Genomic DNA, 25,945 nt, shown 5'->3' on the forward strand with positions numbered 1-25,945 from the left:
CACATGTGCCTTTTGTAAGGATAGCTCCCATTTAAACAAAGCCAAGAAAGACAGCACTTCAGAGAAGATTCAAATATCCCGTTTGGTAATTAACATGCCACTGTAATCTTCAGGGTGAAGGAACTGGAGGGGCAGGACTCACCAACCATGACGGATGTGTAGCTGTGCGCTGGGTCAAAGGGACATCTTCCTTTGCCATCTTCGTTTTTCCCCAGAAACTTAAAGGATGTTAAGTTCTACAATTGAATAAAAAGAAAGCACATCATCAGATGGCTGAATTTCTGTAGTAATACTGAGTCTTTGTACCATTTCATTTTACAAATTTGCTATTCTCAGAAGACTAACAGGGCCGAGCAGATGGGTGTGGAGCTACGAAAGTCTTGCCCACCAGGGCCAGGGCTTGTGTTGCTCAGCTCAGGTCTGGACATCAGCACCTTGGTGCCCTTGCTCTGACGCTGTGGCCAAGCTTCTCAAGATCTCAGACCCTCAATTTACTCATCTGCAAAATGGAAATGGCAATGCTGATGGCTCTAGGGCTGGAAAGCCGCCAGGACAAACCAAATACAGGACCTGCTCAGTATGTGATCGGAAGCCCATGAGCAGAATTTTAACATCAGTAAAGATGGCATTCTAAGCAGCTAGGTGACCCAATAAATAGGAAACAGAAAAACTTAAACGGGCAGAATCCCTACCTCACTCCACCCACCAAAACGCATTCTGGATGGATCAACGATCTGAATACTAAAAACAGAACTGCACTGTACTAAAACAAAGCAGTGGCTGGCGTTTCCATCTGGGGGTCATCTCTTTACCCAGCCAGAGTGCCCACAGCCACATGAGGAAAAAAATGCACAGAGCAAACCACAGAGAGAAGTGGAAAGTTCCACACAGGGAAATAACACGGCAAAGTTAAACAGGTGACGAACTGGGGGGAATGCCGACAGAATGGCAGATGAGGTGTCTCCATCCCTGAACATGTGAGAAGTGTGGACAAATGAGTGAGAAAGGGCATCCAGGACAAAAACAGGTAAAACCCAGCAAGTGACAGAAGAAACTCATCTGGACAGCACAGACGAGAGAGGGGCTGAGCCTGCCGGGAACCAGAGAGCACACAGAACACACATGGGGATGCCACTTGGCAGCCAATAGCCTGGGGATGCTGAAGAAGACAGGCAGGGCCCACCGCGGCGTGAGGGCACCCAGCACCTCTGCCGCAGGAGGCTGGCTGGAAACATGCTCTCGGAAGCAGAGCGGGAAGGCTCAGACCACGTGGAAGGCCACAGCTGACACCTCTGAAAGGCCGGTTAAAGCAGCATACGGTTCTTCACCTGTTAGGTTAGGGAATGTGAACCCCACTGGATGTGACCATTTATCATACCTTGAAAGGAGGTTTGGGGGCTGTTGGGAAAATCTGAACAGGGACTGGAGACAGGATGATACTGGGGAATGATTGAACATTTTCTTAGCTATAATGACAAAACTGGAGTTACATAAGAAAATGTCACTATTCTTACGAGATGCCTGTGAAGGCAGTTGGGAGTCACGGGTCATAGTTCAGCAAGAACACATACGTGCACACACAGACACACATGTAGACACAGACATGCACAGGCACACAGACATGTGCACACACACACTCCCAATTGTGCAATCTGGGTTGCCAGGATACACAAGTGATACATCTTTTCTGCAGCTGCGAAAACTTTTATTAAAAATATTAGGAAAAATTGGTGGGGCATGGTGGCTCACGGCTGTAATCCCAGCACTTTGGGAGGCCGAGGCGGGTGGATCACCTGAGGTCAGGAGTTCGAGACCAGCCTGACCAACATGGAGAAACCCCATCTCTACTAAAAATACAAATTAGCCAGGCGTGGTGGTGCATGCCTGTAATCCCAGCTACTTGGGAGGCTGAGGCAGGAGAATCCCTTGACCCCGGAGATGGAGGTTGCAGTGAGCCAAGATCGTGCCATTCTACTCCAGCCTGGGCAACAAGAGTGAAACTCTGTCTCAAAAAAAAAAAAAATTAGGAAAAATTCTAGGTCTAAATTTAAACCAAATACAGTATCCTCTAACCTCAACAACTAACCTGTCTATAGAATGTAAGTTTAAATGACAGAACTTTAAGCTTCTGATTGAGTTTAGCCAGAAAAATCCTTTGTTGTGCAAAATGTTTCTGGTCCAACTGCACTTTGGGCACAAAAGCAAATACAAACGACTGTCTTTGAAGACTGAAGGTCTTACCATCCCCAAAGCACCCCCACCCCCTATCCGCTTTCGTTGCCAGCATCTGTGGTACAGGCAGCTGGGTAGACCCCGACTACGAATCTCACCCCAGACGTCTGTGTGCAAATACCAGGCTTCCTCATCAAGCCTCTAATGAGGCCATACGTTGTCTTGTCATTTATCTCTGACTCAAGATTGGAAAATATTTTAATTCCAATTAATTTAGGGTTCTAGCAAATGATGCTTTTCCCTGTGGCATATTTTACATTTATCAGGACTCATTAAAATCCAGGGATACACAGTAGAAAATGTGCTTCATTTTCCATGTATTCCACTTATTTAAAAGGCTACTTCTCCCTCTCTTTCTGAGGATCATCACATTGCTCATCAGATTATCCGGATAGAAAGGACCCTCACACAGCGGGAGGTGCCGGACACCAGGCTGGGCAGTCAAGGATGTGACCCGGTGAGGGACACAGGCCGGACTTGCTTCTCGAGGAGCTCGGCACACTTGACCGGCTGCCCCTCAGTGGGTGGACCCAGGAGTGGTTCAGTGAGCAAGCTGCACACCACAGTCGACCCAAAGGGTGGCTCCCACAGCCAGAGCACAGGTGCACCAACCAAGAACACACAAGCCAGGAGAAAGTCCTGACTTTTCCACCTGACCCAGATGCCCAGAGCTACCAGGCTGTCTGTCCTTCCCAGCACGCCCCCCCACCCCATGGCATGTTCAGGCTGTCTGTTCTTCCCAGCACGCCCCCCCACCCCATGGCATGTTCAGGCTGTCTGTCCTTCCCAGCACGCCCCTTCATGGCATGCTCTGCACTAGCACCAAGGGCTCCCAGCACCTTGAGCTGCACCCCAGGCCTCGCCCTTGGCCATGGACACCGAAACTTAGAGGAGCCAAGTGGACTGTGTGCCCCTGACAGCAGCCGTACAAGGCTTTCAGAGGGGCCACAAGCTGCCTCCATTTTCTGCAGCTGTCTCTGAGGAAATCCTATTGTTTTTTAGGGTGGAGACAGCTTTATGTCTGCTTTGAGCCCCCTTCTACTTTAACTGTTGACCAGGCTGGCGTGAGCACAGGGAGGTGCCCATCAGCCTTACCAGGTGGTCACAGGCCGGCTGGAATGCGTTGGTCCCACACACGTAAAGGGAAGTGGCGCTGAGCGGCTGCAGCACCCGGATGTAGTTGAGGCACTCTGTCTGCAGGGAAGAGAAATGCACCATTAGCAACCGTCCAGCCCAGACGCCCTCCACTATTCAAACTGCTACCTCGTTCATCTCAGGGGCACAGACCCACATTCACCAACACCAGCTCACACGTGGCCCCAGGCCAACGAGACGTGTGTGCCTTCTCAGCCTTGTCTCGTCATCTAGACCCTCTGCAGCTCCTCTTCACACACTGGCCTGTTCCCGTACAGTGGGAGGTTCACTGAGACCCCAACCCCACCCCTAGGCAAACCTAAAGCTGAAACTGGCCTGAGTAATTGTGTCCCTGCAGTGTCCACAGGCTGTTCAGGTGCCAAGCAGGATTTTGTTTCAGTCCCTAATTGATACTCAGCAAAGATGTGGTGACTAAAAAAAAAACTCAATGAATGCTTACCTCAAATCTTACTGGGACACCCACTGTTGAGAGCAATATATTTTACTCTTGCTAAGTACACGGACCACTTGTTCTGTTGCCAGGCCTGGAGCAGTGTCTACCCTACAGAATTTCCTCTTTGTTTCTGGAGACCCCACCCTGCCTCCCACTTTCACAGAACTAGGAACAGTGATTCTAGGTCTACCCAACCCAGGGTCCCAGTCCAGCCCCCAGGGGAGAGGCTAAACTAGGAGAGTCTGGAGCCCGACTTGGCATCAGAAAGGCCCAAGCAGGAAAACAAAGATACCATTTCAGAACTCACTATTTTAAGCTAAAAGTACTTGCATTACATGTGCTATATAGTCTGAAATTATCCCAGATTAGGAGATCTCTTTTTGCTTGACTGTTTTTTAAAGTGGTTGGAAGTAATTCACTATTCACCCCAACGCACCTGCACACCCCCGGAAACAGGAGCTACACTGCGCTGCCTGCTTTTCCTCTCATTTCCGAAACTAACTTTGGATTTAGAGACAAACACTTCAGTGCAAGTGTTTGGCATTTTGCTAAGAAAGTTTAGCAAAGACTTCCTTGGGTTTTCTTTCTTTTCTTGCCGTTAACTCAGCTTGTCTTGACTGTCACTGGGGAAGACTGCCCAGCGCCACGTAGGGACATGACGGCTCAGAGGGTGGCGAGGACAACCTAGAGCTGCGGACGGGAATGAGCACTTGGTCCAGGGCTCCCTAAATGAGCACCACACCGAGGGGCCTGAGGGACCAAAGGGCCAGACGTGTGCCAAGAATCCAAAAGTCCCAGTGATAGAGAAAGGAGCCAAAGAAAGTCTAGGCAGACAGGGGCAGGTCCCTGGCAAAACCCCACCTGCGAGTCAAAAAGCCTAAAACCTGCGGCCCAGTGAGAACTTCTATCCCTGTTTTCCCGCTCTCTCCTGATTGATTCTTTCTGAATAATGTCTTTTTACAATCAAATGTTGCCTTTTCCAAAACTACCTACAGCCTACCCTGCCCCTCATCCTGTGCCTATAAAGACCCCAGATTCAGCTGGTAAAGAAGAGAAGGTGCTGGACTAGAGAGAGGCGACTTGACTTCAGAGGGATGGCTGGACTTTGGAGAAATGGCTTAACTTTGGAGAAGAGCTGGCCAGAGCCGGCCAGACTTCAGGGAAGATTCTTTGCTCGTTCCGTTCCCTCTCCAGCTCCCCTCTCTGCTGACAGCCACTTCCATCGCTAAACAAAATTATCTGACTCCACCATCATTCAAGTGTCCATGTGACCTCATTCTTCTTGGATGCTGGACAAGAGCTCAGGACCCTGAGTGTGTGTACCCAAAAAAGGCTGTCATACTGGCCCTTTGCCCTCACTGGCAGCCCTCACATGTCCCATGCAATGAGGCAAGTGGCCCACTGAGCTGATAACACGCCACTGTCCATGGAGAGCAGAGATAAAAGAGCACTGTAACACGCCCTCTGGGGTTGGCGGGGGTCACAGGCACCCCACCCTGGGTGCCACCAGCAGGGCCCACACAAAGCCTGCTCCTGCTGGCACCCAAAACAGCTGGCCAGATCCCACACTCACTCGCTCACGTGCTCCCTCCTGCAAGAGGTTGAGCACAGCAGGCCGAATAAATGGGGGACCTCTGTCGCAAGTCCAATGAAGGGGTTGAGAAAAACTGCATGACTAGCAACTCCTCCAAACCTAAGGCCTCTGGGTGCAGGGAAGCAGAACAAACCCTGAACTGCTACACCATTCACCAGTGGGCTTCAGAAGTCGTGTTCTGTAGTCAAAGTTTCAGGCTATCTGAATACATTCAATTCATATAAACTTTTAAAAAGTATTTCTCAAAGGCCAGCTACGTTTGGCACCTGATTTGAGAAACCCAGTCCCGATACTCAGGAATAGAGGGATAAGCTCCAAGATGCATCACAACAAAACCAAGCCCAGCAGAACGAACAGAGCCTGGAGAAAAGGCAGGCCTGCACTGCAGGAATCCTGGCATTCAGTAGATTAAACCAACCAAGAAATACTTGAGTGGGATTTTCTGTAGCTTGCAAAAGAAATTACCTGTTTTGATTTCCCCTTTTCTGCACATTTGGCTTTTTTGTCTTCGGAGACCTTCCAATACACCTGTTGGGGGAGAGTCCACTTCAGTGCATATTCTTTTAAAGACATACTAGTATGAAAACGCACAAATTTAAAAGCACATGATAGAGTTTAGAGCCTAGAGGTTTCTCCTGAGAGGATCAATTCTCAGACTGCAAAGGAAGTTCGGAGAGCAGGGGAGCGGCCTGGGCCCTTCAGAACATCCTCACTGTGATCCTTACCCTGAAACCCGTGGAGTCTGGAAAACCAGCTCCAAAATTTCCACTCTCACCATAAACAGCAGCAAAAACCAAGCTAGTGAAAGTGGAGAAAATAAAACTGTCAAAAACCTAAACCGTAAGTATTTTCAAACATCAAAGTGCGCTTTTTTTTTTTTTTTTTTTTTTTTTTTTTGAGACAGAGTCTAGCTCTGTCGCCCAGGCTGGAGTGCAGTGGCGCAATTTCGGCTCACTGCAAGCCCCGCCTCCCAGGTTCACGCCATTCTTCTCCTGCCTCAGCCTCCCAAGTAGCTGGGACTACAGGCGCCCGCCACCTCGCCCGGCTAGTTTTTTGTATTTTTAGTAGAGACGGGGTTCCACCGTGTTAGCCAGGATGGTCTCGATCTCCTGACCTCATGATCCGCCCACCTTGGCCTCCCAAAGTACTGGGATTACAGGCGTGAGCCACCATGCTCAGCCCCAAAGTGGGCTTTTTTCCACTCATTCAAAGTGACTCTACAGGCCAGGTGTGGTGGCTCACACCTGTGATCCCAGCACTTTGGGAGGCTGAGGCAGGCGGATCATCTGAGGTCAGGAGTTCGAGACCAGCCTGGCCAACATGATGAAACTCCATCTTTACTAAAAATACAAAAATTATTTGGGAGTGGTGGCAGGCGCCTGTAATCCCAGCTACTCAGGAGGCTGAGGCAGGAGAATCTCTTGAACTCAGGAGGCAAAGGTTGCAGTGAGCTGAGATTGCACCACTGCACTCCAGCCTTATGTGCCTAGGCAACAGAGTGAGACTCCATCTCAAAAAAAAAAAAAGTGACTCTACAGTCCATTAAAAAAAAAAAAGCCTCAATATTCACTGTATCAGTGGAAAGGGAGAATTACAACTCCTTAAACTTGCATGTCAGCAGCAGGAGGAAGTGATGAACTAACACCACCAGCTCAGCTCAGGCACCATCTTAGTAAATCCACTAAGTTTGAAAGAAGAGGATCTTAGTAAGATCCATGGCTTGAAAGAAGAGGTTCCTACCACCTCTTCTTTCAAACCAGGGACAATTCGTGATCACAAACTGCCAGGGGGTGGGGGTCTTAGCCCCTTGCCCTCCAAAGCCCCCACAGGATAGAAAGACAAAAGGAAAAGAACAGAGCCTTCTATATCTATCCCTGCCTCACCTTCCACAAAATGCCCCATCTCTCTCTGTGATGTTCCATAACGAATGCAAAAGAAACCAGTAACCATACATTTTTCTCCACCAAGAGGCTTGTAGCGGGTGTCAGGACTCAGAGGTTAGGAAGCACACAGGGCTTCTAGGAGGGACAGTATGAGGAGAGGAACCCCACTTTAGGTTTCTAACTAACTCAGTGGCTTCCTGCACAGTACCCAGGCACAGTACACAGTACTAAGGGAGTGTCATTTCATAGCAATGGAAGTCCTGATAGGGGCACACAAAAGCAGAACAGAGTCCCATTTAAAATAGCAACTTCCTTCAGCATTTAAAGTACACATGATTTCATCAACTCACAGGAAATGCATAAGGACAAGGGAACGTACACTTCAATAGACCCTTGATCATGTTTGCAGGGATTTTCACTGATGGGGGTCCCTTTATTTTTTCTTTTAAGTATAAGAGGTCCCCAAGCCTCTTTCCAACCCTGACGGACCACCATGGTGTCATTAACAGAGCAATGGCTGGCTGTCACTGAACACCTGTGGGGCCAGCACAAACACACTGTCCACAATTCCCCCAAGACTGAGTGTGAGTCTGTGTGGTCAGGAAGGCGCTCAGAGGAAGAGAATTTAACAGACACGCGAAGAGTAAGAGCTGAGTGAGGTGAGACCACCACATCCTTCTGCTCAGAGTGCCTCACAGTGCTAAATACTTTGTTTTTGGTTTTTTGAGACAGGGTCTCGCTCTGTTGCCCAGGCTGGACTGCAGTGGCATGATCTCAGCTCACTGCAGCCTCGACCTCCTGGGCTCAGGTGATCCTCCCACTTCAGACTCCCAAGCACCTCAGACTCCCAAGCAGCAGACTCCCAAGATCTGAGCCACTACGCCTGGCTATTTTTTGTAGTTTTTGTAGAGACGGGTTTCGCCGTGTTGCCCAGGCTGGTCTCGAACTCTTGAGCTCAAGTAATCCGTCTACCTCGGCCTCCCTACAGTGTTAGGATTACAAGGGTGACTCACAGCACCCAGCCAAATACTTGTGTTCAGAGCATAATGCTCAGAGCTCATTTATGTGTCACACAGAAATTGAGAAATAAGCTAGACCCTGGAGAAGAAAACAAAAAGCGATCTGGGCAGAAAATGGCCAACAAGAACCTGGAACAGATTCCAGAGAGCGAGAAAACGATCCCACACCGCGAGGTCTCAGGAGCCAACCCAAACAGGCTGCTGTTGGCCGTGGATGCGACAATTTGAGCGTGCAGCAGGGATTTCACTGCGATTGGGTCAAAGCAGAGCAAGTATGTTTAAATCTATGACTTCACTGTGACACGAAAAATCAATCAAAAAACTCATTCTTGCCCTTCAGAGGGGAAACCGACTCATTAACTCACTGAAAACTGGTAAACAAAGGCAAAGATTCCAAGCATCGATTCTGCATTTCCCAAAGGAACTGGGACCTCTACGGACCAAAAAAGCTGGTGATGGGCACTTCCCCTTTTATCCGATTTCCAGCTAGCAAGTGGAGAAAGAGAGGCAGCATCAGAATATTGCGTTTTGCAATCTTTGATGAGAAGAGGATCTAGATTTCGATGGTGAAAGGCCCCTGAGACTCAGGAGGAGGAACACCTGCCTCCATGGAGAAGCCCGCCTCTCATGGCCCCGAGTGGGGTGAGCCTGGACCTGAAACCCAGCTGGGGATGTGAAGACAGACGTGCATGCTATAGATACCGTGAGTGGAGCTGGGTGTGGTGGCACATACTTATATTCCCAGCAACTCAGGAGGCTGAGGCAAGAGGATCACTTGAGCCCAGGAATTTGAGGCCACAGTGAGCTACAATCAAATTTTAAATTCAGTTTGATTTAAAAAAAATGTTTAAAGACACTGAGGACTCAGGAGCAATGTGAAGGGTGGGACATGGGATGGGGTGTGCAGAGTAGCTTTCTCAGGAAGGAAACCGAGGCTGGCTCCTAGAAGCGGAGACTGAATGGACAGGGTGACCAGCTGCAATGGATTGGGACAGTCTGGTTGCAACCTGCTTCAAACTAAACATTCGAACCAACTAAACAAGCATCACCCACAAGAGAGTCGGTGAAATATGAACACTGGCCGAATGGATGATGACATAAATTTTGGAGAAGCTATTTTTGGTTATTTGCACGACAAGGGGCCCTTTCTGATAAGAGATACCCAGATGAAGAATGTGGTGTCAGGATCTGCCTCAATGCCCCAGGAGGTGGAGGGCACTGTGGGCAGGACTGAACACCTGGCCTTGCATAAGTTGCAGTGGGTACAGGGTTCATGGAGTAGCTGTCTCTGCTCATAAGTACGTTTGAGATTTCTTCAGAATAAAAAGTTCAAAAACAAAAAAATATAAGGTGGTCCCTGGGTGAACTGCTGGTGGACACCCAAACATGGGGCTGCATGGTCACAGCTACAGGACAGAGGCTCCAGGTAAGTCAGCCCCCAGTCCCACGGTGGGGCCAGGAGAGGCTGCCCACTCAAGCCAGGCTGTGTGGACGTGCAGGGGAGCCCAGGACGTACCTCATGCTGCTTCTCGGAGATGTTGAGTGCGTTCACAGCGAAGACCGCCTCCCGGGCGCCTATGTACAAGGTGTCCTTGTCCTCGCTCAGCAGCAAGGCTGAGTAGTTGTAGATGTCCGGCTCGTGAAACTGCACCAGGCGCACCTCTGGGATGCAAGGGCAGGGTCAGAGCGGGAGGAAGAAAAGAGCGATGGAATCGTTTTTAAACCTGGGCACATCCTAGGTCCCGGTCTCAGTGACAATGAGCACATCTGGGTGTAGTCATGTCTCGGAGGCCACGTGTTGCTGCAACAGGCACTGCTGCAGTGGAGGCGGCCTCAGTCAACAGCAGACCCACAGTGCAGCCATCAAGTGTGCACACGGGAACCACAGCCCGAGCTCGAGCCCGGAGCTAGTGTGCTCACTTTGAGACTGTGAGTCGGACATCCCTTCCTGCTCCCTCAGATCCCACGGAGTCCCAAACCCTGCTCTGCCAGGTGCTTCCTGTGATGGCTCCCACCCTCTGCCCACCCAACTCTGGTCTACATGCCTTGTCATCCACAGATGAGGTGTACAGGAATACAATGATTTAGGATTTTCTTATTCAGAAAAAGAATGTTTTACTTCAAAATCTTTACAAAATTTCTTTTGGAGAATATATCCATCAACCCACGCAATTCTCAGTGGTCACCACCACCAACTTACAGACAGAGAAACAAGCGACGTCTCTTTGCTTATTAGGTTACTGTATCAATAGCTACTTAGGAATATGAAGATTTGAGCAATAGCTGCTTAAGAATAATATACATGTATCGGCATTATTTTTTTTAGGACCTGTTTCTTCAACTGTCTTGACAACAATTTGAGCATTCTGACCTTGGCTTTTTACATATTACCAAGAGTCTGTTTTATTTAAGAGTCAGGTGGGCCAGGTGTGGTGGCGGGTGCCTGTAGCCCCAGAACTTTGGGAGGCCAAGGTGGGAGGATTGCTTGCGTCCAGGAGATCGAGGCTGCAGTAAGCTATGACGGTCCCACTGCACTCTAGCCTAGGCAACAGAGCTAGACCCTGACTTCGAGAAAAAACAAAGAGAGTCAAGTGTTCATGCTTTCTGTTCTAATTTTCCCATGTGGAAGAGAGATGCACACAGGCAGCAGGTCCTCTCTTGGCACAACAGTGGCCTATATTGCTGACAGCTCTTAGCCGCCTGCAAGCAACACCTTAATAAGCTCTCACTCCACTGAGTCAGAAACCCGGGTCCCCAGACACATCCCCCAAGAGAAGAAACAACTAAAACAAAAACTAAACAGCAGCAAAGGAAAGTAGCTGGCATGAGGCTCAGCTGCATATAGGACCAGCGTCCTCATGATGCCCCACTGTTCTCAGGCGCCTGGGCAGACACTCAGAGGGGCAGGTGCTTTGGCAGCACACCGCAAATGTTACCAGGTACGAGGGAGGGAAGCTTCCTGTCAGGGGGCCTCAAATTCAGAAACCAAATCAGGAGGTCTGCAAGAGCCCTGCTGAGTATCTACAGTTGTCACAGCCTCTCCCTTAGATCAGCTGCATAGGCCTGTCTGCTCAAAGTTCTTAGAGCAGAGAATCCAACAGATCACATGCCAGCATCCTCAGCCACCTGCCTCAGCATCCCAGGAAATGGAGTCCCTGTCCTGTCCCCAGCCACCCACCTCAGCATCCTGGGCAGTGGGGTCCCCGTCCCATCCCCAGCCACCTGCCTCCACATCCCAGGAAGTGGGGTCCCCATCCCGTCCCCAGCCACTCACCTCAGCATCTCAGGAAGTGGGGTCCCTGTCCCACCCCAGCCTCAGCACCCCAGGCAGTGAGGTTCCCCATCCTATGCCATCAGCACCCCTGCAGGCTTCATTGCTCACCTCTGTGCTCCCAGGTGATCCGGGGTATGGGTGCAAAAGCCATCGCTGTCCCAAACATCACTGCAAGGGCCATGAGCAGCCCCCTAATAGGGATGCACATCCTCATCAGGTAGGGGCGACCCCAGGGGGTTCAGCAGCAAAGGCTCACGGCAGCAGGTGGCCGGGAAAGTGTGCTATTGCAGATGTGGCTCAGCGCCCCAGGACCAGGGCCAGCAGCACAGCCTGGAGCTGGTGAACAGCGCGGTCCCTGAGAATCCACATTTCCCAGTTCTCCAGGAGAGGAGGGGTCGCTCTCACCACTGCAGTGCCAAAGTCCACTGGATACTTCTTCAGGGCCTCAGAAGAAATGCTGGAAGGACATGAGAAAGAAGAGACAGGACCCGTGGTGAGTGATGACCCGCTTCTCACCGCTCTGTAGCCCCTCTGCTTGCCCTGGGTCCGCACCCGGGTCCATCTGCTGAGGAACATGGAAGGCGGCGGGGGACAAAGAGGGTCTTAGAAGTGGATAGTCCACATGGACACAGGAAAGTGAAGCCGGGGTCTTCAGGAGTCAGTGCTTCCCGCTCCTCCAGCTCCCAGCCCAGAACGCAGGAGAGACACACGGAGGGGACCTGGTGTGGGACACCCAGCAGACACACATGGCCGGCTGGCTGCCCAGCTTCCTTCCTGTGTGGCTGCTGTGTCCAGCTGGTAATGAGATGAAAATGAAGGAAGAGAACTCAGGTTTCAGTTTCCCTTAGAGACTCTGCCTTTGTAACGCTCAGTGAGGAAATGGCCAGAAAAACCAGAGGCTGCAGAGAGAGTTAAGATGTACATGTGAGTGCACACGCATGCACACACACAACATATGCACACACATGTGCGCACACACATGCACGGATGTACACCTGTACAAACACACGCATGTGAGGCTTCACCATGCAGGAGTGTCTGACCTCCTGCCCCAAATGGGGCCCTGCTGGCTCTTCCAGTCTCACTTAAAGAAGTCTGTGCACCACAGAAACGGTGGTGACACACTCGGATTTGCCCAGGAAGAAGCAGCCCTTAGTAAAAGAACGGGCTTAACGCTGCTTAGTGAAACCGTGGAGCTGGTGGTGGAGGAGGTGTGCACAGGCCTCCTGGTCCCATCTCTCATGTCCCCAACTTTCTCTGATGACTGCATGGCTCCTGTTCTGGTATACCTTTGCTGGTCCCCACAGCCTAACCCGCCACAGGACTGGCCCAAGGGGGTCTAGCACCTTGATCTGGGGCCATCTGCACCCCTGGGTTCACTCTATGAGAAAGTCCTGAGCTGGGCCCAGTGACTGGGCACTTTCACATTACACTTCTGTAAAAAGTTCACTCACAACAGCACCCTGGGACCCCTGAGTCCCTTGCTCCCCCTTCTATCCAGGAGTCCTGTGAGGGTCATGGAACAACCACACCCCTGAGCTCCAGACTCCAGAACCCCACTCCTCCCCACCACCTCTACATGCCACCTTCCACACCCAGCCAGACACAGCCGAAACGGAACCTCACTCTGCTTCCAGCCAATTCCTGCAGTCCGTGTCCTCACCTAAAAAAAGCACCAGCAGTCAGGGGCCAACCGCATCTACCTCTAACCCCATCCCCACCCCCAAGCCATAGATGGTGCTGCTGCTCAGCCTCAAATGCATCTGGGGCTTGTCTCCTCCTGTCCATCTCCACCACCATCACTCATCTGAGCAATGCTCACCTCTCATCCTGGCATCTTCAGCAGCCTCCTACTCCCTTACCTCACTTTCATTCTTGCTTCCGTGGTAGAGATCACTGGCTTCCCGCCCCAGCATCCACGTTCCTACACTCTCACTAACAGAATCCCGAGGTTACTTGGGTTGGCAGTGTGCCCAGCTCACTACATCTCCCAGCTTCTCTGGTGATAGTTCTGGCCAAAGAACTGTACGTGAATTTATTAGATGGCAATTCCAGGAAGGAGGGGCACCCGGCAGACACACAGATGCTAGCTGATTCAGCTAGCAATTCCCTCAGTCCTTCCTGCTGCTGCCTGGAACTAGAATGTGATGGCTGGAGCTCTGGCAGCCATGCTATGAACATGAAGATAAAAGTCTCATTCTAAGAACGGCCAAGTGAAACCCACAAGAGCCTGTGTGACCCTGATAACATAATGGAGACTTTGCACTTGCTTTCTGCTGTCCATTTATTAGCAAGTCTGTGCAGACTTGCTAATAAAATTGTTAATCTCTTTAAATTATTTGCTTGCAGATTTTTGTTACCAACAAATACCATTCCAAACTGACACAACCTCCCTCCAATCCACTGCCATAAAGTAGCAGTGGCCAGAGTCATGCTCTTATCATAAATCAAATCATATCCTTTCCCCATGTGAAATGTTTCAACAGCTTCTCATCACTCAGAACAAGGCCCACATTTTTCATCATAGCCAGCAAGGCCACGGACAACCCTGCTCCACCTCCATCCAACTGCTCCTCATCCATATTCCCTCCACTGCACTGTCCTGGCTACACGTGAACACACAGAGCTCGGCCCGTCTGCAAGGCTGTGCAACAGCTGTCTCTCCTGCCTGTCAACACCACTTAGAACATTTCCAGATGTGTGTGTTCTGAAGTCGCCGGTCTAAATCCCACTGCACAGTCTCATTCATCTAAGAGGCTTTTCCTCTGTATAACTGATCGGTAATTAGCAGTGGCTCCCAAAAGCTGCTCCACTTTGAGCTCCCAAACCAGCTTCTACATAGGCTCCCAATGAAGAAGACTCAATAAATTATAGGCTCAGGTCTTCTGAATTCCAGGCACATTTGCAATTCCTTGCCATAATGGTGTCACTTTTTGTTTGCAAACCAGAAGTAGACCTACTTGGCCTACAAAGTTGTTGTGAGAAATATCTGCTAAATGATTATTTAGCAGATAATCAGATAATCATATTAATGTATAATTAATCAATTAGCATCCGATAATAATGTTTATTATAGTAATAATGTTATTGCTCTGACAAATACGAATGGAGCTCATGCTACATCTAGAACAAATCAGTCCTGGCCCCACGGAACCCACGTCCTAGAGTGGGACTGCGTGAAAGCAACCAGCCCAGGGCCTGGCACACAGAAACATCCTATGCCCCTCCAGGGTCCTGCTGCCCTTGCTCTTCTCAGTCCTCATTGCATGCAACGACATGGGAAAGGATGGTAACAGTGGTGACAAGCTGTCCACAGTCCCTCAAGAGAAAAGCTCCCATTAAAAACCATCCACCCCTCCTTCTGGAGCAATGATCCCCTGGCATTTTCAGGATGCTTTCTTTCTCTCGTTCCGTGTGACAAACGTCACACAGCCAGTGAGAGCCAGAAGTGACAACGTGGCCAGGCTGCCCCATCCCTTAAAGCAGAAGAGGATGGCACACTCGCACCGTGAGAGACTTCACACTGGCTCCCGCGCCACCGGAGGAGGAGGAGGAGGAGGAGGAGGCAGGCCTGCGGCAGGCAGGGTCTCAGAGAGGGCTCTAGTCATACATGCAGCAAGGACACCAGTGGCCTGGTCCATGTGCTGCAGTCCCAGCCCAGTGAAACCCAATGAACTGACACTGGCTCCTCCAAGTCACACCCAGCCCCAGGTCCCAGCCAATGCCAAGCTGTGCACAGCAAGGATAAAGCAGAAGCACCCGCCCTGGAGGCATGTCCCCCAGCTGCGCAAAGCTCCATACACACAAAAGAAACAGCAATGAGCTGCCAGGGGATGTGAGAAGGCGCTCTGAAGACGGATGCAGCGGCTGCAGAGATAAGGCGTGCCAACCACACAGGAAGGCAGCAGCGGGGACAGCCCAGGGGCAGGCGAGTGGGTATACAAACCGCTACATCCAGACAGGGGAATGTTACTCAGCATTAAAAATCAATGAGCCATTAGGCCATGAAAAGACACAGAGGAACTTTAAAAGCTTATCATTAAAGCCAATCTGGAAAAGTACATACTGCATGATCCTGATCCCAACTATAGGACATTCTGGGAAAGGCAAAACCATGAAGACAGTAAAAAGATCAGTGGTTCCCAGGGGTTGGGGGGAGACAGGGTTTTTAGGGCAGGGAAACTACACTGGCAGGGATATTACCACAGTGGACACATGTCAGTATGCATTTGTCCAAGCCTACAGAACGTACAACACCAACTGGCAATCCTAATGTCCAGGTACAGATGTCGGGTGATAAGGTACCTATGGGGGTTCACTGACTGTAGCAAAGGCACCACTCTGGGGGCGATTCTGAAAGTGAGGGGGCTGTGCATGTGTGGGGAAGGAGCGTATGGGAAATCTCTGTACCACCTTCTCAATGTTTCTATGAACCTAAAACTGATCTAAACAATAAAGTCTATTAAAATCAGTAACAACAAGGAACAGGCCTAGGAGTTCCTTGCCAGTCACAAAAGAAGCCTCTGTGAGGGTTCATGGCCTGGACACGTTAAGGAGGTGAGTGTCCACACCAGACGGCTGGGAGCAGAGACGCAAGGCTCACAGGGCCCAGTTCATTCCACATCAAATACCAAAGATGCTGGGTCACTACTGGAGAGATACGGTTTGCATAGGATCTAATTCCTATCTACGTCCCCAACTGCAGTCAGTCCTCTGCGTATCCCAATAAGCACGCTGCGGGCAGGCCAGGCTAAGAGTCCAGAGCCAGGAGATGGGAGAACACAGAGATTTATCTCAACTCTCTCTGGAAACCCAATCAATGAAATGACTCTAAAAGGATATGAACTTTAAGGATAAAAATGAAGGGAGGAGGTGACTTTGGAATCTATTAATAGGTGAGTAGTAACCAATGGTGTGCTGGCAAGCTGTTAATACTGGCTCTCCACGGGGTGGGCAGTGGGGGTGGGTGGTGGGGTAAGGTGGGGGGTGCCCAGCTTGTAGCACACGCTGATTTCTGTGGTGTAAATGCTGCTTTCGAGCTCCCAGAATGATGCCGCTGAACTGGGGAGAGGTGCACAGCAGCACCCAGCACACAGTACTGCCACCTCAGATACAAGAGACGAGTAACCGCAACCACACACATAACAGTAGAATGCACACGATACTAGAAAGGAATGAGTTCTGAGTATTTTACCTTTTTAAATATAATTTGTTTCATTTTAAGTCCATATATTTAATTTTTAACAGTGGCTGTTACCACTGTTAAAAATTACCACCAGCCCTGTCACACACCCAGCCCTGTCACACACCCAGCCCTGTCACACACCCAGCCCTGTCACACACCACCAGTGCCGACTGATTTGAATTTCAGACCAGAGTTGAGCCAGGGCCTGGAAGAAGTCACAAAGAAACACAACCTGGAAAATGGAAGCAAGCTTAAAAGTCAAATGTGGTGAAAGAAACGGAAGGCTGGAAAGTAAATTAAAGAGGTTTCCTAGAAGTTACACATGCAGCAGAGATGAAAAAAGGGGGAACAGACAACTGGAGGATCCATTCGGGAGTCCCACACAGAACTGGCAGGAGCTTCGGGAAAAAAAATGAGGAATTATTAAAGCAGTAATAAAAGAAAATATCTAGAACGGAAGGGCCTGAGCTTTCGGAATGACAGTGCCCAGGAACACAGTGAATGAAAAGAACCCACCCACACCAGACACATCATCCTGAAATGAGGGTTACATGACGCATCCAGAAAGAAACAGGCCACAAAGAAGTTACCTTTGAGTGCCCCACTGGAGGCAGCAAAGCAACGCCTCTGAATCCCAGGGAAGATGACTTCACACCTAGAATTCCCCATCTAGTCAAATTATCAACCAGTATGAGTGCAGTACAGAACATTGCTTCAAACCTACAAGTTCTCAAACGTTTTACTTCCCTCAACTTCTTTCTCAGAAAGCTACTGCAGGATTTGCTCCACCAAAACAAGGGAGCTGCTTCCCAGGTCTTCTTTCTTAGGAAGTGAGTGGAGGAGAGGCAGTCACAGCGGGGAGCTGGGGAGGAGGCAGAGGCTCCAATGGGGTGGGGCAGGAGAAGGCACAGTAGATTACTGATTGCATCTGTGGCTTTGTTCTCAGAAATGCATTTTAAGGCTCTGGCAAAGAGTCTCAAGATGAATTAGAACAGATACACAGATTAGAAAATGAAGTTATTAACCCTAGGGGAAGCAAGAGTGACCCATGAATGGAAATGTAACCGGAGCGTACTTATCGCTGCCCAGGTGCACAGCCCCCATGACAAAAATTACAACTAACTCCACTGGGGGTCTGGGGGAAGAAAGAGAGGGAAGGGGAGGGGACGAGAGTCGGAGAACACAATCCTGTCTTCCAGCATAATACAACATCTAAGATGGAAAAGTCAGGAAATGTAGGCGTATCTAGTTTGAAGGAAAATACCAAAATGACTAAAACAGTTGAAACTCACTGTCTCAGGGCAGCAGGGAAGGGACAAAGGGACAAGACAAGCAAGTGCTGCTTCCTCTCTCAAGTAAAATAAGAACTATTTCACTTTAAAATTACATGCATTAATTACCTTCATAAAATGAATTAACCTTAAAAAGACATCCATGTTCTGGTTCCTCACAGCCTGGGGAAAGCAGCCCAGTGGATCCAGAAACAGAAGACACGGCCCCCTGAAGATAGGCTCCCAAGGACGGGAAGAGTGAGCTGCCTCTGCAGAGCCTGGGTCCCGAGACCAGCCACATTTCGGGGCTCAAACACGTTGTAAAAATAGGATTGTTCACCGCGAAGCAGAAGCGTCGGGCAGTGGCACAGGATTTAATGCAGAATGCCGGCTCCTAATGTGGCCAGCCTCTTCCACTCCACTCCTGCCTGCTTCCTCTGATGCACCCCACCCCTCCCAGGCTGCCTAGCAGCCTTGGCACCTGCTGCTCCCTCTTCCAAACTGTTGTTCCCCCAGGAGCGGCTGGTGGCTGGCTCCATCCCACAGTCACTCTTTGCCTCCCCTGACCCCCACACTCCATCCCCCTCTCGCAGTACTGTTTCATAGCACTTGGCCTAAGGACCTGAAAATGCCTCCCTGACTTAGTTGAGGCAGAACGGGAGAAACACAAACATCCCAGCGAGAAGACTCGGGCCAGACCTGGAGAGGACAAAGGTACGGCGCCAAGAGTAGAAAGTCCCAAAAAGCAAAATCCCCAGTGAAGAGAGATTTAAAACAAATCTTTTAATAGTATCCACAACCAAACCCAGGGATGGCAAAGTCATCCCTGAACGAATGTGGCTGTGAGAAGGTATTCCAGGAGCGTCAGCAGGTGCCCAGGTGGAAGCCAGCGGGTTCTCCTGGGTGGCTTTAAATGGTTACGAAGAACTGTCAGGACTGGCGCTGTGTATGTGGTTATTCAAACTGGTTATGTTGAAAAGAAACCTTTTACTTAATTGCTTTTACCTTGGACCAATCCAGACACTGTCATATAGAGCTCAGCAGGGCACGGGCACACCTACCTGGCTTCCAGCCAGGCCCTGCCCTGAGAACAATGATTGACCACCAGGCTTCCTGGTATGGATTTGTACCCAGGTCTGCAGTGTATTGATCTCATCAGCAGACACCAGATTCTTAATGGCATAAATCAGACCCTGCTGCTCTTCTCAAACGGCCTTTAAAACAATCCACATGAGCAGCCAAAGGTCAGGACAGAAGGCCCATGCCACACACTGCTCCTCCCAGGGAGGGGGAGGGGCTGCCATTTTCTTTGTGACATTGGAGGTTTTTTTTTTTTCCTTTTTCAACAAGAATGCATTGTTTCATATAATTTTAAAGTTGCTTTAAGCAAAGCACACACCACACTCACACAGATCTGCCGGCCCCGCGAGTTCTTTCAGAACAGTGGCTCCAAAATCACTGATGGGCGTTACATGAAGGACCTCACTCTAAATAGTTAAATTAAAACAAAAGGGAAAAAAGCCCATTTTGCTGGCTTTCTTCACCATTTCTGAGAAGCAAAGGTATCCTGCTGGGAGTTGAGCTGTATGCACGTGCATTTTGCCCTGACAGTGTGAAATTGCTGCCCTTTGCATTCAGGAAGAATGACTTGACACAGGAGCCCATTAGAAAGACAGGGTTATGAAATGTCACTCCCATTACTCACACGTAATTGTGGCTGTTCATGAGGGTGCACGAGCCCACTTTAAATGTCAGCAGAATGAAACTCCAAGGGGGCTCTGAGCCCCACACTCTTGCCTGTCAGCACTTGTCAGAAGGCAGCTCTCCCACCCCCAGGGGCCTTCAAATCAAGGCAGGAGGTCACAGCAGAGAAAATGGGAGTACCCAGCAACCACTGTGCATATATGTCTTGTGTAGGTACATATATGTGGATGCATGTACATCTGTGTGTATGCATCTGTATATGTGCATGCTATGTGCATCTGTATTTCTGTACGTGTGCATGTGAACACGCATTGATATGTGCACCTATCCATGTTTGTATATTTGTACACATCTTTACAGGTGTGCTATATACATGTGTATGTCTGCATGTCTGCACATGCATGTGTATGCCTGTGTGCATACACATGTGCACCTGCATGCATATGCATATGCATCTGTGTGTGTGCATGTGCATCTGCTTGGATCTCTGCATGTGCGTACATGTGTATGTCTGTGCATGCATGTGTATGCCTATGTGCATACATAAGTACATCCGTGTATGTGCATGCGCATCTGCTTGGATCTCTGCATGGGTATACATATGTGTATGCATGGGCATCTGTGTGTGTGTGCATAATGTGTGCACCTGTGCATGTTTGTGTATATATATCCATATATACGTATCTGTGTATGCATATACATGAATGTGTGCACAGCTATATGCGCACATATGTGCATGCATCTGTGTGTGCATCTGTGTATGTGTACGCAGACGTGTGCATCTGTGTGTGCATGTGTGTAAGTGCATCTGTGCATGTGTCACTCTGTTGCAGAACGTATATTCTGACCTAGTGTTGCATCTTAGATGTGAATAGTGACTGTTAGCAAGTGTCCTGTAAGGCAGAAACCATGGACCAAAATGCCATCTGGGGACTGTCCAGTCACCCATGTCTCGGCTCCTTCCTGGGATCAGCTGTCTGGCAGCTAGGGCGGATTACAGAAGGGACACCAGTCACTACCACATAGAAGGTGTCAGTGCTTCTGCCAGCAACAGGATGCAACACTGGCATTAAAATGCCCTGGCTGGCATCCCAGGGAAACTGAAAGGGGATCTCTGGTGACAGCTGTGGACTGGCCAATCTAACACAGGCAGTCATTACCTGGACCCCTGACCTCACTGCAAACCACTGCCTGGGGGAGTGTATTCTCGCTTATTTCTTATCTCAGGGGTTTGCCCAGATGGGTCAGGTAAAGCTTAGAGCCTCTCCAGGCCCTGCAACCAGGACAGTGGAGGACACGCACTCACCACATCTCCCCTCCCAGCTGGCAGCGGGCAGCCAGGTGCTGGGAAACAGAAGACACCACAGCCCTCCCCGGCCATGCCTCGCCAGTGCCTGGCCACCTAACGTCTCCACCCTGGGATGTCCTCTGCCCCCAGAAACCCCTCTCCCACCTCCAGTTGGGATGCTGATGTCACCGCCTTACAAACTGAGGATAAAATGGCCTTACCCCAGCAGGAATCAGGAATGGGTTTCAGGAGCCGTCTAGGTCACAAGCTTGATAAACAACTTATTGTTCCAACTTCAGTTTTCCTAGAGTTTAAAACTGATCCCTGGAGACCAGCGCTCCAGCTCTGCAGGGACGTGCGTGGCCCTGGACCTGTGTCGGGCTGGACACACCCAGCAGGGCAGCTGCCAGGACCGGTCCACTTCACCCTCAAGCCACATCCCTGCAGGAGCAAGTGAGGATGTCTCAGACATGCTCTAACCCTCACCCACTTCGCAAACCCCTGGGTGTGGCATGTACAGAATGGGAAACCCAGGGAGAGAGACAGAGGGCGGTGGGAGTGAGGGACACACAAACCCATCTATCAGAAATGTCGGCAGGGCAAGTGCTGTGAGGATGCACGCAGCGTGGCGGCAGGAACAGGGCCCTTCAAAGGAAGAGTGGAGACCCCTCTAAGCATCAGCCAGCATGGCCGAGATGCAGACTGTCATGCCAGTTGTGTGATATCACTCTACTCTTCAGACTTGGATGCAGACAATATTGTCTTTTCTGGAGGGTCTGTGGTATGTGCATGATCCTTGGGTCCAAGCAGGTTAGTGCTAGAAAAAATAATCATCTTCCACTGGCCTTATGTTGACCTGCTGCCACCTCCAGGGGGGCCAACGGTTTCCCTACTGGACACCAGCTCCCAGGGACCATATGGGGTTGTTCTGGGAAGTGGCTGGCCAGGCCCTCAGGGAGGACTGTGTTAACCCTGCAGCCCTAAAGGGATGCCTGATGTCATGTCTTTCAAAGGCGATACTATGGTCTGAATGTCTGGATTACCCTCACATTCAGATGTTGAAATCCTAACCACCAATGTGATGGCTTCTGGAGAGGGAGCCTTTGGGAGGTGACTGGGCGAGGAGGGCAGAGTCTTCATGAATGGAAGCAGTGCCCCTATAAAAGGAGTCCCAGAGAGCTCCCTCAGCCCTCAACCATGTGAGCAGACGCTGTCTATGAACCAGGAGGAGGGCCTTCACCAGACACCAAGTCTGCCAGCACCTTGATCTTGGACTTCCCTACCTCCAGAATAGAAATGTCTGTTTTTATGTCACCTCAGCACCAGATAGAACCCAGCCGGCAGAGATGCTTCCAGAATGCCAAAGGTCACCATTTACACTGGTAGAGCCTTTGATAGGACACTAAAACTGGTGCTTCCGTCCCCCAGAGCTTGACCTGCAGGGAGGGCAAAATTACATAAAAGACAGTATATAGAAAAGTTGTGCTTTAAGTGGACTTTATTTGTATTCTTAATTTTCTCGCCTCTTATAAAACTTTTCAAACTTCAAAAATAATTCCAAGGGTGCTTAACTCCACAAAACAAATGTAAATTAAAATAAAATACCCATGTATTGTCCACAAAGCAGGCTGAAATTTCGAAGTCTGCTGCTAGCCAGGGCTGGGAAGGTGTGGGGTAAAGGACTTCCGGGTGCAATTCTGAACTATCCAGATGTCTGCACACTCTGATCCCCTGGCAACTCTTGGGCAGCAAACTATGTGTGCACAGCTGCAGACGTGCAAAGCGATGTGTGGGAGGACCACCCTGCCGTGCTGTGACAGTAAAATGTGCAACCGAAGGGGATGCTCCTCAACGAGGGGCTGGTTAACAGTCAGGCAAAGAAGACACCACCATTACAAAGACTAAAGCTGATCTACACAAACTGCCCGTGAGCACATCACACCAAAGACAGGTGCAGAGCAACAACACATGAGGCACGACCCACCCGTGTCAATAGAGGATGCGTCAGTCTACACACAATACACACACACACACAGCCACGGGCACACATGGACATGCACAAACACCAGATACAGACTCACAAGAACACACCTTCCCACACACAGGGACACACGGATACCAGACACACATGCACACATATGAACGTGGACAGACAGCCAACTGTTAACAGTGTTGCTTGTCAGGAGGAGGAGGAGGAGGAGAACAGCCAGGAACTCAAGTTTTCTTTGTTTTTTAAAAAATGAATCACACTTTTATACTGCTTCTGTAAAAAAAATTAATTCATTAAGAGACTCTGTTTCATCCATGCTACACTCAAGTCAGTAGGACCAAAAATTGAAACCCACCACATTAGTGTGTGGAGCTGTGTATAATGCAATTTTTCACATGCTAATCCATTTCTTGGCTTAGGTGACTATTTCTTGCCATACCTTTGACCCTTTTTTTATTCACATAAAAAATGAGAAGTGGCTTCCTTTCCCCATATATACTTCATGCTTTTTGTGACAGCAAAGTAAAAAATAACAGAAGGAGCCAGTCCTCCTGGGGCTCTCACAATGGAATTCTCTCACTGCTTAATACAGCACAGAGCGGATAAAACTGTCCCTGCTTTCAATTACCTTATAGCTAAAGATTCCAAAATATTTTTTTGTGAAGATACCAACAAAAAGCAAAACTCAAAAGACAAATGACTTAAGGGAGGAAAAAGAAACTAGCAAAAAAATACTTGTAAGACAAGTGCCAACTCCTAATAAATAAAGTGATTTAACAAATGTAAGAAAACAGAGCTCCCACCCCAGTGGACCAGATAAGATATCCAGCCAATAAGCACAGAAAGTGCTGTCTGCCTGGCAGTGTCACTGTGCTCATTAAAGCCGCCCCATCTAACTGGCAAGATGAGCTCTCATCACGGTGCCATGCACAGGAACCATGAAAGTCTACGCTGGCAGCAGGACTCTTTTAAAAGCCAGCAGAATAAAAAACCTTGTAGGGGCCCATTCATGATACTTGAGTAGGATGAAAATGATGAAGGAAAGATGGGGGTTTTACTTTTGTTTTTACAAATTAAGCTGGTTATTTCTCTCTCCTCTGAAACGGAAATTGCATGGCTTGGAATGGACCAAAATTAAGATTAATCACAAAATGGCCCAAATCTGAGGAGGGTGACCTGGAGAGCCCTCTCATTACACCACACCTTACCAGCCACCTCCCTGCACCCTCCAAAAGAAGAAAGTAAGCTTTCTGGTGTGGGCACCAGGGGCCATCAGCCACAGAGCTGCCACAAGCCCAAGACCCAGGGGGAAGAGAGGCCGAGAGAGCAGGGAAGAATACGGGGAGCAGGGACAAGCAGTGGCAGAGCAAGAACAGAGGCAGACCATCACTGCGTGTGCCCAGCAGCCACCTCCTCATGCCGGGCCCAAGGGATGGCAGCCAAGTCTGAAGCTTTGCCCCACGGGATATCCAGGGACCAAGGGACCAAGCAACCAATCACCTGCCAGATGCAGCTGAGGCCTCTACACATTACCAACTCTGCTCCACTGAAATTACAGATCATGAATAAAGCGGTTTTACCTGTATCTTACACCTCTTGAAACTTTCCAGTCGTTTCTAGAAAGAAGTCTTCAGAAATCTTTGCTGTGAAAATAATGGGAAACAAGGCTATTTAAGCCCTTAAATTGTCCATCCACTTAAACTCAGCAACACTCCTAGAAAGGCACTGAAAACAAATTATTGTGAGTTTAAACCTTCTAGACTTCCTTAGATGCAGGATCAGCTTGGCTTGTATGTGCTGGGGAAGACAGGAGGGAGGGGCTGTGAAACCGCCCACCCACGAACAGAGGGGAAGTGCAGCCCAGCCCGTCAGCTGGTGCTGGAGATGAGCCCCAGGACCTGACCAGGTGCACTTTCTTGCAAAATAAGCCATTTCAGTTAGCAGAGTCCGTGAACCAAAAAAGTACGATCTAATTGTCTATTAGCTCCAGATATGTATTCTGTAAAATTCATCTTCATGAGGCAAAGAAGGAAAAAGCAGAAACACATATAGCATAATTACAAGAACCAAAGAGCTGTTCATCTTCCTTTATTTTTGGATGGTTGATTTTCAGCCAAACAGAACGACGTCCACTGTGGTGTGGCAAGGTTCCATAGCATGGCTGTCGCTCCTCTGCAGTGTGGGAGATCAGCCTCAAGACAGCGATCATGGGGCGCAGTAACAGCACCAACAGTTAGATCAAGAGAATCAGAATCGCAAAACCAGAGCCACGTGCAGGACTGCAGACGCTCAGGAGCCGACGCTGATCCCTCCATGATTCTATTAATACAGGAGCCACGTAATTGTTAAACCTCGGAATCAGACTCCAGCATATTCTGTGGTGAGGAGGATTTCTTTTTTGTTTGCCTTGTGCTTTCAGAGCTTATATGATCACGGCTCTCTTTTTGAAGCCAGCTGGGAAGGAGGCGGCTCTCCCTGGAAACGCAGGTGTAAAGCCCCGGTCCCTCCCACCCAGGCCCCTCACTGGACAGCTCCCTCCTCTCCAGACACCCTGCACACCCCTCCCCCGAGAGCAGAACCTTAGACACAGCCATCCTGGCACACAACATCCGGTCCCCCAGCCCCTTGGGGCCGACACATCCTCTGAATCCTGAGCAGGCACCTGAGGTTAGCAAATGAACTGCTAGGGCAGTGATCAGAAATGATCACGATTCATCAGGCCCCACCGTAGCAGAGCTTCCAGAGACTGACACTGGGGTCTTCCCTCCAGCAGTGGATGGCTCTTATGGCCAATTTTATAAGCAAAAGTATGTTCACATGAGCAGCTATGAGAATCCTGGGAAAGGCCACATCTACCCAGGACCTGATGCCGACATTTCCTGTTGAAACTCTCGGGGTAGGGCTGGGCATTTGGGCA

At 49.6% G+C, this 25,945-nt stretch overlaps 1 protein-coding gene across 1 annotated transcript in view; it reads right to left on the reverse strand.

Annotated features, from left to right (window-relative positions):
* SEMA4D (semaphorin 4D) overlaps nt 1-25,945 on the reverse strand; it is a 132,520-nt gene that overhangs the window by 30,304 nt on the left and 76,271 nt on the right. The window contains exons 3-8 of the mRNA XM_025358831.1: nt 24,609-24,671; nt 11,699-12,047; nt 9,833-9,978; nt 5,880-5,942; nt 3,328-3,426; nt 143-236 (exon numbers count right to left, since the gene is read on the reverse strand). Of these exons, the coding sequence (XP_025214616.1) occupies nt 143-236; nt 3,328-3,426; nt 5,880-5,942; nt 9,833-9,978; nt 11,699-11,804 (508 nt within the window). The 5' untranslated portion in view covers nt 11,805-12,047; nt 24,609-24,671. The remainder of the gene's footprint in view (nt 1-142; nt 237-3,327; nt 3,427-5,879; nt 5,943-9,832; nt 9,979-11,698; nt 12,048-24,608; nt 24,672-25,945) is intronic.

This window comes from Theropithecus gelada, chromosome 15, assembly GCF_003255815.1.
Source record: "Theropithecus gelada isolate Dixy chromosome 15, Tgel_1.0, whole genome shotgun sequence".
In the NCBI taxonomy this organism is placed as follows: Eukaryota; Metazoa; Chordata; class Mammalia; order Primates; family Cercopithecidae; genus Theropithecus; species Theropithecus gelada.